At 45.0% G+C, this 17,236-nt stretch overlaps 1 protein-coding gene across 1 annotated transcript in view; it reads left to right on the plus strand.

Annotated features, from left to right (window-relative positions):
• The first annotated feature begins 11,338 nt into the window (after window positions 1-11,338).
• The window catches only part of NDUFS4 (NADH:ubiquinone oxidoreductase subunit S4), a 108,881-nt gene continuing 102,983 nt past the window's right edge, over window positions 11,339-17,236 (plus strand). The window contains exon 1 of the mRNA XM_063456883.1: window positions 11,339-11,448. Within this exon, the coding sequence (XP_063312953.1) occupies window positions 11,369-11,448 (80 nt within the window). The 5' untranslated portion in view covers window positions 11,339-11,368. The remainder of the gene's footprint in view (window positions 11,449-17,236) is intronic.

Here is a 17,236-nt window from a genome sequence, read left to right on the forward strand (position 1 = left end):
GAGGGGTGGGGTGGTGACTTCCCCAATTAAGTAGGCTATTAGTAGCCGTATTTTTTCTGAAGAGGTCAGTTTTAATGATGCCCTTTGTGTTTGGAATCAAGGTGAGGTCCAGAAAATTAAGATTCGGCGTGCCCATTTCTGATGTGAATCTTAAATTTAAGTCATTATCATTAAGTGACTGTACAAAGCTGGTAAGGTTTAAATGGTACAGTGCTTTTCGGTGTGGTCACCACATTTATTATTGTCCTATTAATTGTATCTAAAACCAGTTTAGAATCTCTTTCTTGTTATTGAGATTCTATCTATCCTAAGGATCCCTGATACACACTGACACAGAGCAGAATAGAGACTGTTCCCCCTACATAGGGTCACTTGGCAGATATGGCGTGGTCGTGGGAGGAGGAGGATGACTTTCACCTCTTCCCCTGTTAGATTCCCGTTGTGCTGTGACATCACCCTTATATACTATTTAATTTATTTAGCAAATGCTGCATCCTTTCCGACTTCTTGTAATCTGGTAACATTTCCGCCACTGTCTGCTTATACCGGGGGTCTAGTAGCGTGGACACCCAGTACAGGTCGTTCTCCTTCAGCCTTTTTATACGAGGGTCCCTCAACAGGCACGACAGCATGAAAGACCCCATTTGCAAAAGGTTGGATGCCGAGCTACTCATTTCCCGTTCCTCCTCCTCACTGATGTCATTGAAGGTATGTTCTTCCCCCCAGCCACATACAACACCACGGGTACCAGATAGGTGACAACGAGCACCCTGGGATGCCTGTTGTAGTTGGTCTTCCTCCTCCTCCTCAAAGCCCCATTCCTCCTCTGACTCCTCTTCCTCACAATCCTCTTCCAGCGTTGCCGCAGGTCCAGCAAGCTATGCTGATAAGGCTGTTTCTGGTGGTGAAGGTAAACACAACTCTTCCTCTTCACGCTCATCTACGGCCTGATCCAGCACTCTTCACAGGGCACGCTCCAGGAAGAAAACAAATGGTATGATGTCGCTGATGGTGCCTTCAGTGCGACTGACTAGGTTTGTCACCTCCTCAAAAGGACGCATGAGCCTACAGGCATTGCGCATGAGCGTTCAGTAATGTGGCAAAAAAATTCCCAGCTCCCCAGAGGCTGTCCTAGCACCCCGGTCATACAAATATTAATTAACGGCTTTTTCTTGTTGGAGCAGGCGGTCGAACATTAGGAGTGTTGAATTCCAAAATGTCGGGCTGTCGCAAATCAAGCGCCTCACTGGCATGTTGTTTCGCCGCTGGATATCGGCAAAGTGCGCCATGGCCGTGTAGGAACGCCTGAAATGGCCACACACCTTCCTGGCCTGCTTCAGGACGTCCTGTAAGCCTCGGTACTTATGCACAAAGCATTGTACGATCAGATTACACACATGTGCCATGCACGGCACATGTGTCAACTTGCCCAACTTCAATGCCGCCAACAAATTTTTTCCGTTGTCACAAACCACTTTGCCGATATCCAGTTGCTGCGGAGTCAGCCACTTTTCCACCTGTGTGTTCAGGGCGAACAGGAGTGCTTGTCCGGTGTGACTGCTTTCAAGCAAGTCAAACCCAAGACCGCGTGACACTGCCGTATCCGGGATGTGGAATAGTACCTGGGGAGCGCCGTTGATGGGGAGCAAGACGCAGCAGCAGAAGAGGACTCAGCCGAGGAGGTTATGGAAAAGGATGGAGTAGAGGAGGTGACAGCAGGCCTGCCTGCAAGTCGTGGCGGTGTCACCAACTCCTCTGCAGAGCCACACATTCCATGCTTGGCAGCCGTCAGCAGGTTTACCCAATGTGCAGTGTAGGTGATATACCTGCCCTGACCATGCTTTGCAGACCAGGTATCAGTGGTCAGATGGACCCTTGCTCCAACACTGTGTGCCAGACATGCCATTACTTCCTTTTGCACAATCGAGTACAGGTTGGGGATTGCCTTTTGTGAAAAGAAATTTCGTCCGGGTACCTTCCACTGCGGTGTCCCAATAGCTACAAATTTTTTGAACGCCTCAGACTCCACCAGCTTGTATGGTAAAAGCTGGCGGGCTAATAGTTCAGACAAGCCAGCTGTCAGACGCTGGGCAAGGGGGTGACTTTCTGACATTGGCTTCTTACGCTCAAACATGTCCTTGACAGACACCTGACTGTGGGCAGATGAGCGGGAACTGCTCAAGGCGGGAGACGGAGTGGATGGTTGAGAGGGGGCAAGGAGGACAGCAGTGGTTGACGTGGCTGAAGATGCTGGACCAGGAGGAGGATGGCGGCTTTGAGTTTGCGTGCTACTTGTACTCAGGTGTTGATCCCATAGGCGTTTGTGATGTGCGATCATGTGCCTAAGTAAAGCAGTTGTACCTAGGTGGGTGTTGGACTTCCCACGACTCAGTTTCTTTTGGCACAGGTTGCAAATGGCATCGCTGTTGTCAGAGGCAGTCACACAAAAAAATTCCACACTGCTGAGCTCTGCAATGACGGCATTCTAGTGGTGGACACAGCATGCGTTGATTGGCGTCCGGTCGGGCTGACCCCGGATGCCGATGCATGCTGTCTGACTGTGCCACTAGCTCCTTGCGACGACCTCCCCCTGCTTCCAACTCGTCTCCTCCTCCTCTCTGTCTCCCCATCTGAACTTTCGTCCTGTTGTTCTTCTTGCCGAGCGGGCACCCACGTGACATCCATGGACGCATCGTCATCATCAACCGCTTCACTTGTATCTGACAACTCAGCAAAGGAAGAGGCAGCGGGTACAACATCATCATCATCACACCGTATGTCCATGTGTGTAATGCTGCCTGCCTGAGACATATCCCTGTTATCTACATCCTCTGGCAATAATGGTTGCACATCACTCATTTCTTCAAACGGATGTGTGAATAACTCCTCTGACATACCAAGTAAAGCGGCTGTGGTGCTAGTTTTGGTGGTGGCGGCAGGCGGGTGAGTGGTATCTTGAGAGGTGCCTGAAGCTAAGCTGGAGGAGGATGGTGTATCAAGGTTCCGAGCGGAAGCTGTAGAAGAAGACTGGGTGTCCTGTGTTAGCCAATCAATTATGTCCTCAGAACTTTTCAAGTTCAGGGTACGTGGCCTCTGAAAATTGGGCATTATTCTAGGGCCAAAGGGAATCACAGCACCACGACCATGATGGCCCCTGCGGGGTGGCCTTCCTCTGCCTGTAATTTTTGGGGGGATTAGTGGTACTATGGGTGCAAGCTACTGTGACACCAGATATGAGTGGCAATGTGCACTTGCAGAGGTTGGCAGAGTACACGCTGTAGGCCTGACACACACCCGCTTGAAGACAACTAACTGCTATTTAACCTATAACAGTGAAAAAATAAAATTTCTTTGTAAAGGCACGCTATAGAGACACCAGATATGAGTGGCAAAGTACACTTGCAGAGGTTGGCAGAGCACACGCTGAAGGCCTGACACCCGCTTTAAAGACACTGACTGCTATTAGCTTACAGTGAAAAACTTTTGTTGTTTTTAAAGGCACACTATAGTCACACCAGATATGAGTAGCAAATGCACTTGCTGAGGTTGGCAGAGTACATGCTGAAGGCCTGACACCCAGACGCTTGCAGACAACTAACTGCTATTAAATCTATAAAACAGTGAAAAAAAAGTTTTTTCTTTTTAAACGTCAAGCTTAAGCTATTGTGACACCAGATATGAGTGGTGGCACAGGGCAAGTGGGCAAAGTATCCACTGTGAGCCTGACAGAGAAGCTGGCAGACAACTAACTGCTATTCAATCTATTAGAGTGAAAAAAAATGTTTTTTAAATGTCAAGCTTAAGCTATTGTGACACCAGATATGAGTGGTGGCACTGGGCAAGTGGGCACAGTATCCACTGTGAGCCTGACACAGAAGCTGGCAGGCAACTGCAATTACATTACACACAAAAAAAAAAAAAAGCAGACTGATGTTCTAGCCCTAAAAAGGGCTTTTTGGGGTGCTGTTCTTACAGCAGAGATCAGATGAGTCCTTCAGGATTGTAGTGGACACTGAATACCCTAGCCTAGCTATCAATTTCCCTATCTAATGAGCAGCAGCTACACTTTCCCTCCTCTCACTAAGAATGCAGCTTCAGAATGAATCTAAAATGGATGCTGGGAGGGAGGTAGGAGGGTCTGCTGCTAATTTGATGGAATGTGTCTGCTGACCGTGAGGCACAGGGTCAAAGTTTGCTCAATGATGACGAATAGGGGATGGATCGAACCGCGCATGTGATCGCCCGCCGTGGCAAACGCGAACACGCTATGTTCGCCAGGAACTATTCGGGACATCACTACTCACAAACACTGGCCAAAATTAGCGTGCATTTTTCACACACAAACATATATCAATGCCAACTTTGGCCAGTGTTTGTAAATAAGTGGCTACTAAAAAGACTTTACATACCCCATTTGTAATACCTTGGGTTGTCTACTTTTGCAAATGGTATGCTATCATGGGGGTAATTCTCATTCCTGGGCTACCATTTGGTCTCAAAGGCAACATAACCAGTATGGCAAATTTCAATGTGTATAAACTGAAAATTGTAACATGCTATTTTTGACCCTGTAACTTTCCAAAACACCATAAAACCCTATACATGGGGTACTGTTTTACTCGTGAGACACCGCTGAACACAAATATGTGTACTTCATTGCAGTATCAGCTAACAGTATGACATTCACAGTTAAAATGCCATGTAGAAATAAAAAAACAAAAATTTACATTTTCATTTGCATTTAATATGAAAGAGGTGAATTACAGCCAAACACAAACACTGCAGAAGTGTAAAAACCGCCTTGGTCCTTAACGGTAAGAAAATTGAAAAACGGTCTGGTCACCAAGTGTCACGGCTTACCTTATTTGGAGTCCAAAGTGCAGAGATGTTTGCACACCCTTGCAGGTAAACACAGCCCATGGTAACCAGATAAGGAGCTACCTGGGCTGTGAATCTGTGCACGGGGGCTTAGGCAGGAAGAGTAACCGGGTACGTGGAAACAGACAAGGGCAAATCCAGAAGAGTAGTCAGACACGGTTCCAAAAGTCAGGGCAGGCAGCGAACAGGCAATAATGAATAATCCACACGGAAAGGGTCATAGGCCAAGTCAGTCTTAGGAAACAGGATACAAGAAGCAAAGAACTGACAATGTTCTCAGGTAGGGTAAGTGTTTTATGCCCAGCTAATGGGTGAACTTAGATGGACAGGTAGATGTCCAGCCCCTAGTGCTGCAGGCAATGCCAGGAAAGCAAAGTTAGAACTAAAGTTCAGAAGTGGCTCAGAGGCAGGAACTCAAGCTTAGGATGCAGAAGACCTCAGGTTTAAATCTCCTGTTGGGCACTTCTGGGGCGACCACGCCTGGCTGTCTGGATGGCACGGTGAGAACCGTGACACTAAGGGCTTAAATGTTATTTTCAATTTCTGAAAATTGTTTTAGATTTTATTCACATTACATTGTTTCATATATGAATATTTGATGTGAAATGAAAGCCTTGTTTCTCCTGAACAAAATTATATATAAGTATGGGTGTAATTAATATGAAAGAGGAAAATTATGGTTGAACAGACTTCTAGTGCAAATTCCAGGTTTTGTTTTGATTAGAACCTTGTACAACAGCCAGTGGGAGAGACCTAGTGCGCATGCAGTAAGCATTAAAGGGAAACTCCAGGCACCCAGATCACTTCTGCCCATTGGAGTGGTCTGGGTGCCAACTCAAATCATCCTTAACCCTGCAAGTGTAATTATTGAAGTTTTTATAAACTGCAATAATTACCTTGCAGGGTTAAGGCTTCCTCTAAAGGAACTTCCGGGTTCTTAAAAACACGAAAAGTGTTTTAAACAACGCTGGACATACTAACGCTATATAAACAAAAACGATGGTGAGAGTGACTCAGCAGCATGTGAGTTTGAACAGTTATTTTACAGATTTAAATATAAGTGCAAACTGTATTACCCTATGGTCTTTTATGCTTTATATCCTTCTAGGTATATACTTATACCAATATTGGTAACACTTTCATTTTATTTATTCTATTGTGTGCTCTCCCCATCGTTTTTGTTTACACTTTGTTTCACCATTTTTGTGTGTTTGAGTGATTCACACGAAGTGATAGTAGCACCTAACATTCACTGGTTCCAACTAACTGTATGATACTCACACTATGCATAAGGACCTCAATTTGTTATAAAGTGAACGTAATGTAGGTCTTTAGGTCTGCAATGCAAGATTCAAATAAAGGAAAAAGGAGTTAGGAGACCCCTTTGGCAGTGGCTGAGAGACTTGTTGGGAGACACTATCTTCAGGTTCAGAATTAGGTGAGGTAGGGTAAGGTGTGGAGGAATGTTTTAGAAATTATTCGACTTTTCCGGCTTTTTGTGGCCATGTAATTTTTCCACATATTTTCCATAGGATAGTTTAGGGATGGAAGGTCCAATGGACTGGCAAGTCAGGGTTTTTCTTTGTTTGGTTTTTCCCTTAGATTTCCTGAACCCCCAGGCCTTGCTCTCTCAATATACATAACATTTAATTATTGTGAAGATTAGTGGTTTGTCATGGTTCTGCCTCCCTTGTCTCCTCACTAATGCAGGACGGGCAACTGTCACTGACACTTCTAGTCATCCAATCTTCTAGCACCACTTCTGCAGGATTACCTGGGAGGCCAGCAGATATACCACCACTATTTATACCTGTATCAGGCAGGGGGAGTATTCCTTGTTGTGACAACAGTTGGGCAGAGAGCACTGGGAAAAATTAACCAAAAAAATAAAAAACTAAAATATATGTAGTTGTGTGCAGCTTTGTACCTGCTGAGGTGGTAGTGAGGGTGGGTTTCAGGAGGCCGAGGTGCAACATGGTGTGCTGAATCTGGCTGCAGGACAAGGAATTGTAGCCGGAGCTGTGGTCCAGCATCTAGAGCTGCTCCTGTGCGGTGCGCAAGTCTGGAGTAGGGCACTAGGCTGCAGTCATGATGCAGCCAAATTTTCTTAGCTCCACACTAGGTCCCAGCGATTGTCAGGTGCGGTCAACACTAGGCCTAGTCCTCCAGTAAGATCAGAGGTCTGATCTCCGGTACCATGAGTTCCCTGAGGGGAGATGAAGCTCCACCAGGGTGTAGGAGTTGAAAGCAAGTCACTAAAGAGTCAGGCATTGGGGAATTTCCCAATAGGCAATGGGAACAAGGAACGTGGCTCAAGCAGCAGGAGCTGGCCAAAAGCACAGCCACTCAAGATGGCGGTGAATCAAGCAACTTGCCATTTTATTTATTTTTTTAAGTGGTTAAGATTCAATGTACAGGGTCACACAGCAACATTATGTACAAACAGGCACACTATATTTGCTCTGAGAAATGACGATTGAAAACAATAACACTTGATTAAGCATTCTACTGCAATGTCTTTATAACAACAATTCATTTTATCTCAAAAAACAAAATTATGATCCTTAATAAACAAAAAAAATTTAAACTAAACACAAATAGAAAACAGTTGTTATATTGCTACACTATCTGGGAAGCTGATACATGAGACAAGAGAGGAGTAACTTAAAGGTACACTATAGTCACCAAAACAACTTTAGCTTAATGAAACAGTTTTGGTATCTAGACCATGCCCATGCAGTCTCAGTGCTCAATTATATGCCATTTAGAAGTTAAATCACTTTGTTTATTAACCCTAGTCACACCTCCCTGCATGTAATTTGCACAGCCTTCCTAAACACTTCCTGTAAAGAGTCATCTAATGTTTATCCTTCCTTTATTGCAAGTTCTGTTTAATTTAGATTTTCTTATCCCCCGTTATGTTAATAGCTTGCCAGACCCTGCAAGAGCCTCCTGTATGTGATTAAAGTTCAGTTTACAGAGCAAGAAATAAAATTGTTTAAGGTAAATTACATCTGGTTGAAAGTGAATCCAGATTTTTCATGCAGGTGGTGTCAATCAGAGCCAGGGGAGGTGTGACAGGGGCTGCAAAAACAGAAACAAAGTGATTTAACTACTAAATGGTAGTGGATTGAGCCTGAGAAGCATGATCTATTCTATACACTAAAACTGCTTCATTGAGCATAAGTGTTCCTTTAAATGGACACTCCTGGCACCCAGAGCACTTCTGCTCATTGGAGTGGTCTGGGTGCTAACTCCTACTACTCCTAACCCTGCAAGTGTAATTATTGCAGTTTTTTTATGAACTGCAATAATTACCTTGCAGGGTTAACTCCACCTCTAGTGGCTGTCTACTAGACAGCCACTAGAGGGAACTTCCTTCTCTATAGCACAGGAAACCTGTGCTAGAGCATCGCTGGACGTCCTCACGCTGTGTGAGGACCTCCAACGTCGCCACCGGCCGACAGAAGAACAGGGAGGAGCGTCGCAAAGGAGGAGACAGCGGCGAGGGACATCGCCGCTGCCTCAGGTAAGTGACTGAAGGGGTTTTCACCCCTTCAGTAACCGGGGATTGGTGGGTGGGAGGGAGAGGGACCCTCCAGTGCAAGGAAAACGGATCGTTTTCCTGGCACTGGAGTTTCCCTTTAACAATTCCTAGGATACAGTAATGTCTCCTGGATCTCATAAATTAAATTGATGCAAAGTAGAACTACTTTGTGAATTTGCTTCCACATCCTGTAAAATTAAAAAAATTGCATGACATGGGTTAAAAAAGGAGTAAGGCGAACTGTTGCTTTTTTAGTTGCTACAATGAGATAACTAAATAGCATTTTTGAGTTTTTCTTGAAATTATAGAGGGATATGTGAAGCACAGCCATATCCAAATTAGTTTATCGTGTTATTCAGGTGCAAGGATCACTCATTTATTGTTCTTCTAACAATCAATTTACTGGTTACGGACTTAGATCTTCTTTCTTGATCATAGATTCAATATTTTATTATCCTAAAAAAGAACCTGCAAGGACTAAATATATTATCAATAGTAGCACATGTCCCCAACTTTGAGATTGCACCTTTTTTATGCTAAAAGATCTACGGTAGACTTTGTAAAGAACTTACCAGAAGGGAAAACTTGGAATGGATGAACCCACTGTAGGAAAACAGTGATCCTCTTATATTTAAATTATGCAAACATCATGGAGACATTAAAAAATATCCTTATTCTCCCTGTTCTTAAAATAAAAGCTAAAGACAAAAACGGGAATTGGGGGCACACACACGGAACAACAATTTAAATAAAATGCGTGCAGAGTGGTCAAATAAATAAAACAGGGTTCCAGATCTGTAGCAGAATATATGTTATAGAGTTCCACACCGTAGCATTTGAAATAACCTGGTATAATAATACTCCTTCTTTGCAGGATGACGTTTCTGATGAGAAACCGCTGAGAACCTAGAGGAGCTTATCCAGTTCATTTATTATTATTTTTCCAATACAATTTTTTTTTTTAATCAATGGGGAGTTACTGCTTGGCTTAGAGCGCTAGCGGCACTCTGCATTTCCTGTAACTGAGATTCAGAAACCGCAGATCAGCACTGAAGGCAACTTTGGGGCTGAACCGTCCGAAAACAGTTTAAGCCCTTAAGGTAAGAAGATGTCCAGGGGCCTCCCAGTACCATAACATCTTCATGTATTATCATTTATACAGCACCAACAGTTTCTGTAGCGATTTACAATATTATAGGGGAGGGGGGAGAATTTAACTCTAAAAATAGGACAATTACAAAAAACTTACAGGAACGATAGGTTTGAAGAGGACCCTGCTCAAACAAGCTTACAGTCTATAGGAGGTGCAGTGGTGTATCTTGGTTTTGTGCTGCCCTAGGCAGGACAAAACTCAGACACCCCCCCGCGCGCGCGCCACCCCTTCCCCGCCTTCTAAATACACACACATTCACTGACAGAAACGCATACACTAGCTAACAGACACACACAGTCAGACACACACAGTCGGACACACACACACACTAACAAACACACACAGTCGGACACACACACAGTGAGACACACACACTAACAAACACACACAGTCGGACACACACACTAACAAACACACACAGTGAGACACACACACTAACAAACACACACAGTCTGACACACACAGTCGGACACACACACACACTAACAGACACACACAGTGAGACACACACACTAACAAACACACACAGTCGGACACACACTAACAGACACACACACTAACAGACACACTGTCGGACACACAGTCAGACACACACACTAACAGACACACACTAACACACACAGTCACAGACACAGTCACAGACACACACACTAACAGACACACACACTAACAGACACACTAACAGACACACACACACACTAACAGACACACACACAGTATCAGACACACACACTCACATTAACACATTTTTTTTTTTTATTTACTCCCCCCCCCCCCCCCTACCTTTGGGAATGCTGGGGGTGGGGGGGTTCTCCCATTCCCTGGTGGTCTAGTGGCTGCAGGACGGCACTGGCGGACAGGCTGGGCGGCCGGCGAGGGAGCTCTTCCCCTGAGCTCTCTGCTCAGCTCCCTCGCGCGCCGCCCGCAGAGTGAGGCTGGGAGGCGGAGCCGGAATATGACGTCATATTCCGGCTCCCAGTCTCACTCTGCGGGCGGTGCGCGAGGGAGCTGAGCAGAGAGCTCAGGGGAAGAGCTCCCTCGCCGGCCGCCCAGCAACCAGCATGTCTGTTAGCCGCAAGGCTAACAAGACATTTGCCTCGGGCATTTGGGGGCGGCGTTTTTTGCCGCCCCCTGGAAAATGCCGCCCAAGGCAAATGCCTTGTTTGCCTCGCGGCTAATACGCCCCTGAGGAGGTGGGGTATAAAACACAAGAGGATAGAGCAATAGCTTAAGTTGTTATGGTTACCGGAGTGTCCCTTATGCTTGAAGTAAAACTTTAAATGATTTGATTAAATAATTATTAGATTATTTCCTAAACTACCCACTCAGAGGGTGCCAAGGATAATAAGTAAACAGATTTTAGTAAATCAAATTACATCCAAAATGGCAAAATTGTGGCAAAAAAAATAAATGTTTTTATGTAATGTTATGGCTAGTTCCTCCGTCTGGATTTAATCTGCTAAAATCGTGTTTACTTGGGTGAGTGAACAAAGCTGAGCAGTGGCAATTCCTCTTTAAAAAATAAATAAACCCTCACTGTATAACTACATTTGTACTTGTCCTCTCTAATTATCTAATAATGTATTAGCAGTTCTAATAATCAATAATACGCATAAAAATACCGATACCCGAAGCCCTCCAGCAGCAGCGTGTCCTCACAGCTAGCCCTCTCAAACCGTGCCGAGCGGTGCCTAATTCCCGCCACTTCTGACTCGCTTCGGAATACGTCACAGCTCCAGCTTTTTGTCCTTCTGCTGAGCCCGTCCTGTTGTTCTACATACACACCAAGCATGGCGTCCTCAATGTCACCGGCGCTCAGACAGGTTCTGAACCTTAGGAAAGCAGCCGTGCCATTACTGCTGTCGACCAGGTAATACATGGACAAGCTAAGGAATGGGTTTTACCAGGGCGTGATGGGAGTCTGCTGCCTCTGAATGACTAGTGTATGCTACTCTCATGTGGCTCTGATTTGCAGGTGACTTTGGCAGAGGGGAACAAAAACAATCGGCAGGGACAACTGTTCATGGTAGTAGTTCGCAGTCTGAAAGAGGGTTGGATGTGAAAGGAGAGTCAGGTGTTCAGGAAAAACTTTGGGCGACATAATAGTTTACAGTAAAATATGACGGGGTACCTTTTAAAGGACCATTATAGTGCCAGGAAAACATACAAGTTTTCCTGGCACTATAGGGTCTCTAGGTTCCCCCCACCCTCTGGGTCCCCCTCCCGCCGGGCTCTAGGGTGAGGAATGGGTTAAACACTCACCTTTTCTCCAGCGCCGGACTCCCTCGGCGCTGGGGACTCTGCCTCCTTTCAACGTCTGAATTGTCATGCGCGGCACAATTCTCAATGCTTTCCTATGGACGCTGGTGTCTTCTCACTGTGAAAATCAGTGAGAAGCGCGGAAGTGCCTTTAACGGCTGTCAATGAGACAGCCACTAGAGGCTGGATGTTTGCAGCAGAAACTGCTATGTTTGCAGCAGAAAGGGTTAACCCTAGATGGACCAGGCAACCAGACCACTTCATTAAGCTGAAGTGGTGTGGGTGGCTATAGTGGTCCTTTAAAGTTCTGCACATCTAAACATGATTTATTTTTTTCCTGAGATGCTGATTCTTATAAATTACCATCTTGGACTATTAATATGAGTGAATATACTCATTAAAGGGACACTACAGGCAACACAACATGAAATTAATTTTAAACTAAGTTGTTATGGTGCCTCAGAGGCACTCTTACCTCAAGGGGTTAAACTGTTCTCGAATGGTTTATCCCCAAAGTTTTCTCCAGAGGCCATGTCCACCACTCCTCCTCCCATGTGTCTTCTAAAATGTCAGTTTTAGGAAGTGCAGAGGAAGTTGTAAAGATTGGTGAAACTCTGTACATAAGTCACTCTACTTTTGTTTGTTTGTTTTCTCCTCTGAATTTTAAAAGTTGATATTCTCTTATGTAGCATCCTATTAGCAGAAAAAGATGACACAGTACTCCTAGCGTCAGGGCCGCCACCAGAAATTTTGGGGCCCCTAACTGAGCTCAGGGTCTGGGCCCCTGGGGGCCCGCCTCCAAAACCGCCCACAGAGACCGCCTCCAAATCCCGCCCACAGGAATACAGACACAAACACATTCACTGATACAAAAGGACACAGATACACACATACTGAGACATACACATATACAGACACACAGGCGTACATAGTGACAGACAAATACTAACATACATACAGACACACATTCATAATGACATACAGACAGACAGACATTCATACTGACATACACACATTCATACTGACATGCAGACATACATACACTGACATTCATACACACATAATGACATGCATACAGATAGACATACATGCATACAGACACTGACATCCATACATACACACATTCATAATGACATGTAGACATACATACACTGACATGCATACACACATACAGACAGATATACAGACATACATAGTTACATACATGCATACATACATTCATACAGACACTGACATCCATACATACACACATTCATAATGACATGCAGACAGACATACACTGACATTCATACACACATAATGACATGCATACAGACATGCACACATTCATAATGACATGCAGACATACATACAGACATACACATACAGACATACATACATACACAGACATACATACATACACACACAGACAGACATACACACAGCTCATTTTCCAGCCACCCTCCTGTTTCTTACCTTGTCTTTGCAGGAGGGTGGCTGGCTGGGGCTGATGGGACTGGCAGTCGTCTGGCTCTCCCTCTTCATGTCGGGCGCGAGCACTCCTACCGTGCGGAGTGAGCTGGGAGGAAGTGACCACTTCCTCCCAGCAGCACTTGCGCTGCGCCGACATTTTTTTTTTTTATTTAAAGGGGCCCGGTCGCGCTATACCACGGCCGCATCGCTGACCGGGCCCTTGAAGATATGGGGCCCATCAGGTGGCCCTAAGTGCATGGGCCCCATCAGCGTGCGGGCGCAGGTGCAACTGCACCGGCGGCCGGGCCCCCCAGGGCCGCCGTGCCCGCGACATCCGTTACTGTGTGTGTGTTTGTCTGTATGTATGTCTGCATGTCATTATGTGTGTATGTATGTCTGCATATCATTATGAATGTCTGTCTGTCTGTCTGTATGCATGTCATTATGTGTGTATGAACCGTTATGGTTGTCACCCCCTGATGGCGGCCCTGCCTAGCGTCATTACCACTATAATTGACATTTAGAACCTCCTGGCACCATGACAACTTTAGAACAATGACGTTATTGTGACATGACACCCAAGGTGCCATCTTAAGGGGTTAAAACGTTTGAAGGCGACACCCAGTAGGGAGATGGAAAATGAGGTGCAAGCACTGAAAGTATAGTGCTCATGCTGGGGCCCAAGCACTGTCCTTGCAATAGCAGCTCTGGTGCTTCCCTGCAGGTTTGCTATACTTCCAAATAAACTGCCTGCCAAGCACCCTACACTGTTTGTCCTTGGTGTCAGGTGATCACATTTTCACATCCCTGCCCACCAACATACTAATTTTAGTCTGTTTTATGAATGGGGTGCCAGTGATGGGATTACCAACAAAGGAAGTTGCTGGTAAGAATGATTGGTGTGAATTTACTTGAAATAAATCCAAATTGAAAAACTGATCTGGAACACAACTTTTTGCCTCAGTTTTTCAATTTAGATTTGCTGTGTAAAAATTTGGATTTTAATTAATAAAACGGAGTGTTTCACCCTCTGCCACGTCCTCCCCTGCCCCCACAACAATGTGTGTGTGTGTGTATGTATAGGCTGTGTGTGATGCTTGCTGCTTATGTTTTGTTATGCCTCCCTATTGCTTTTGCAGGAAGGGGGCTATGGTGTCTAGTGGAACTTGGGGGAATAAAATGTGCCTAGTAGGGGGTTTAAAAAGTGCCTTCTGGTCCAGTTGGTGCAGACCACAGTTATCGCTCAGTCAGAGTGCATGCTGGGTGTGACAGTAGGTGTGCTGTGACTCATTGGTGAGCACTAGACCACGAGAGAGCAATTACTGTGGTTACACCTGCCCTTCCAGCCCTGGTTCTGATCCCCCATGTCCCTTGTAACAGCCCTGCTTTTTGCGAACAACACAGCTAAAGTCAGAAACAAAAACAGCCTGCCTGAAACTTTTACTCAGACAATAGGAATTCTACAACCCTGAGGTTAATGTTGATTAACCCCTTAAGGACCAAACTTCTGGAATAAAAGGGAATCATGACATGTCACACATGTCGTGTGTCCTTAAGGGGTTAAGTAAGAATATCCACCTTTCTCTTCCAAGGCCCCACAATTTTTGCAGCAATGTCAACAGGGTAAGTGGGGGTCTTTGTCTCAAAAAGAAAGACCCCAAAAGAAAGTTTTGCTTTAATAAAAGCCAGAGTACCCAGTATGTTGGCTTTTTAAAGGCTACTATTATTATGTTATTTATATAGCGCCAACAAATTCCACAGCGCTTTACAGTGGGTGGACGAACAAACATGTAGTTGTAACCAGACAAGTTGGACACACGGGAACAGAGGGGTTGAGGGCCCTGCTCAATGAGCTTACATGCTAGAGGGAGTGGGGTATAGTGACACAAAATGTAAGGATAGTATTAGACTAATGAGAGTTGCAATCAGTCAGGAGCTATTAACATTTTAATTGATACGCTTTTATGAAGAAGTGGGTTTTTAATGATTTTTTTGGAGGCGTGGAGACTGGGTGAGCATCTAACGGAGGAGGGAAGTGAGTTCTACAGGAACGGTGCAACCCTCCAGAAGTCTTGAAGGCAAGCATCAGAAGTGGGAGTACAGACAGAAGATAGACGTAAGTCTTCAGCAGAGCTTAGGGGCCTACACGGGACATACTTGTGTATTAGGGAGGATAGATAGGTGGGGTCGGATGTGCGCAATGTTTTAGAGATGAAAGCAGCAGGAATTGGCGGTAGATTGAACATGAGGCGTAAAGGAGAGGTCGGAGTCAAAGAGAACACCTAGGCAGCGAGCCTGCGTTGTGGAGCTGATGGTAGCACCGTTGACTTGGAGGGAGACAGACATAGGCGTAGCAATACTTGAGGGAGGAAAGACCAGAATTTCAATTTTGGTCATGTTGAGTTTAAGGAAGTGAGCAGCCATCCAGTTAGAAATAGCAGACATGCAGTCAGAGGGACGGGGAGAGATCAGGAGAGGACTGATAGATTTGCGTGTCATCCGCATAGAAATTATATTGGAAGCCAAAGGAGCTAATGAGTTTACCTAGGGAGGCAGTATAGATAGAGAACAGTAGGGGACCAAGGACTGAATCTTGGGGCACATTAACAGAGAGGAATTGGAGAGAAGAAGCAGAGCCAGAGAAAGAAACACTGAAAGAGCACTGGGAGAGGTAGGAGGAGCACCAGGAGAGAGCAATATCTTGTAGACCGATATTGCGGTGGATGAGAAGAAGCTGTAGATGATCTGCAGTGTCAAAAGGCGCAGAAAGGTCAAGGAGAATTAGGATCGAGTAGTGACCATTAGATCCAGTGGGTCTGGGTGCATCACAAGTGGAATTTTGCATCAATAACCCTCCAGTGGCTCTGACAGGAAGCATTAATGTTGTGACACAATGCTATATCTGTTTGATGCCCGTTGCCTTGGAGCTGTATTTAAGGTCTATGAGCCTAATGTTACAGACTTCTGACAATACAATGTGGACTTGGCTGTTGTTAAATGCCTCTTATGTGAGGCATCTGGCAGTATTCTATCTTAGGCAGCCCAGACATCCAATCACTTTGATGGGCTTTTACAGAGATCAAATGCCTCAGTCCATTCTGCAGACATGGAGCCTCTGTACTCTGTACATGGCAGGAACAGCATTTACCAGGCTATTGTTACATGTCTAAAAAGTTAGGCAATTTAGCAATAATCATTGTTTGGCTCCCAGTATTGATGTGGGAAGCAGTCCTTTTCTAAACATAACATAGACCTTTCATACGCTTACAACAGTATAGCTTACAGCAGCTTCAGGCAGACCTGCTCTTACAAGGAAGAGACTATGAATCAGGAGATTTAATTTTTTTTAATCTAGTCTGTGGTGTTTTATCTGTCCAGCATGAATTAATGAGATGGGTATCAGCATTTCCACTGAACATATAGGATAGATAGAATTGCTCTCTGAACTGATACCAGTTGTGCCGTGGATGCTATCATGTTATATGCAGCCTAACTCATAGTTTTCAAAATTCACAGAGTCCTGCAGGTGGCAGAGCCGCTGTCTTATGTTCACTGCCGCAGCTCTGCTCTGCTCTCATTAGGAGAGAGAGCAAGTCGATTTCTGTTTGTGGATTGTGTATGCCAGTTTGTCAAAATATATATCTAAAATGCTTGCTTCTAATCCTATAACCTCAGTCCAACATTTCCACACACACCCTCTAGCCATTGGCGAATGAAAATGTGTCACCCCTCTTTACTGTGCATGGACCCTTGAGACTTGCAGTGGCAAGTAGCATTTGCCTAATGCACATCACAACATACTAACATTGAAAACAAAATGCTTTTGTTCTGCAAAAATGTCTCTAAAACAAAACAAAAAAACCCTCAAAGCATAAGCAGTTAGCTTAAAAAAACAAAAACCTTGGTATATGTTAATTTGACTCGACTTGTTAAAGGAACACTGCAAG

The sequence above is a fragment of the Pelobates fuscus genome, chromosome 5 (assembly GCF_036172605.1).
Source record: "Pelobates fuscus isolate aPelFus1 chromosome 5, aPelFus1.pri, whole genome shotgun sequence".
Taxonomy (NCBI): Eukaryota; Metazoa; Chordata; class Amphibia; order Anura; family Pelobatidae; genus Pelobates; species Pelobates fuscus.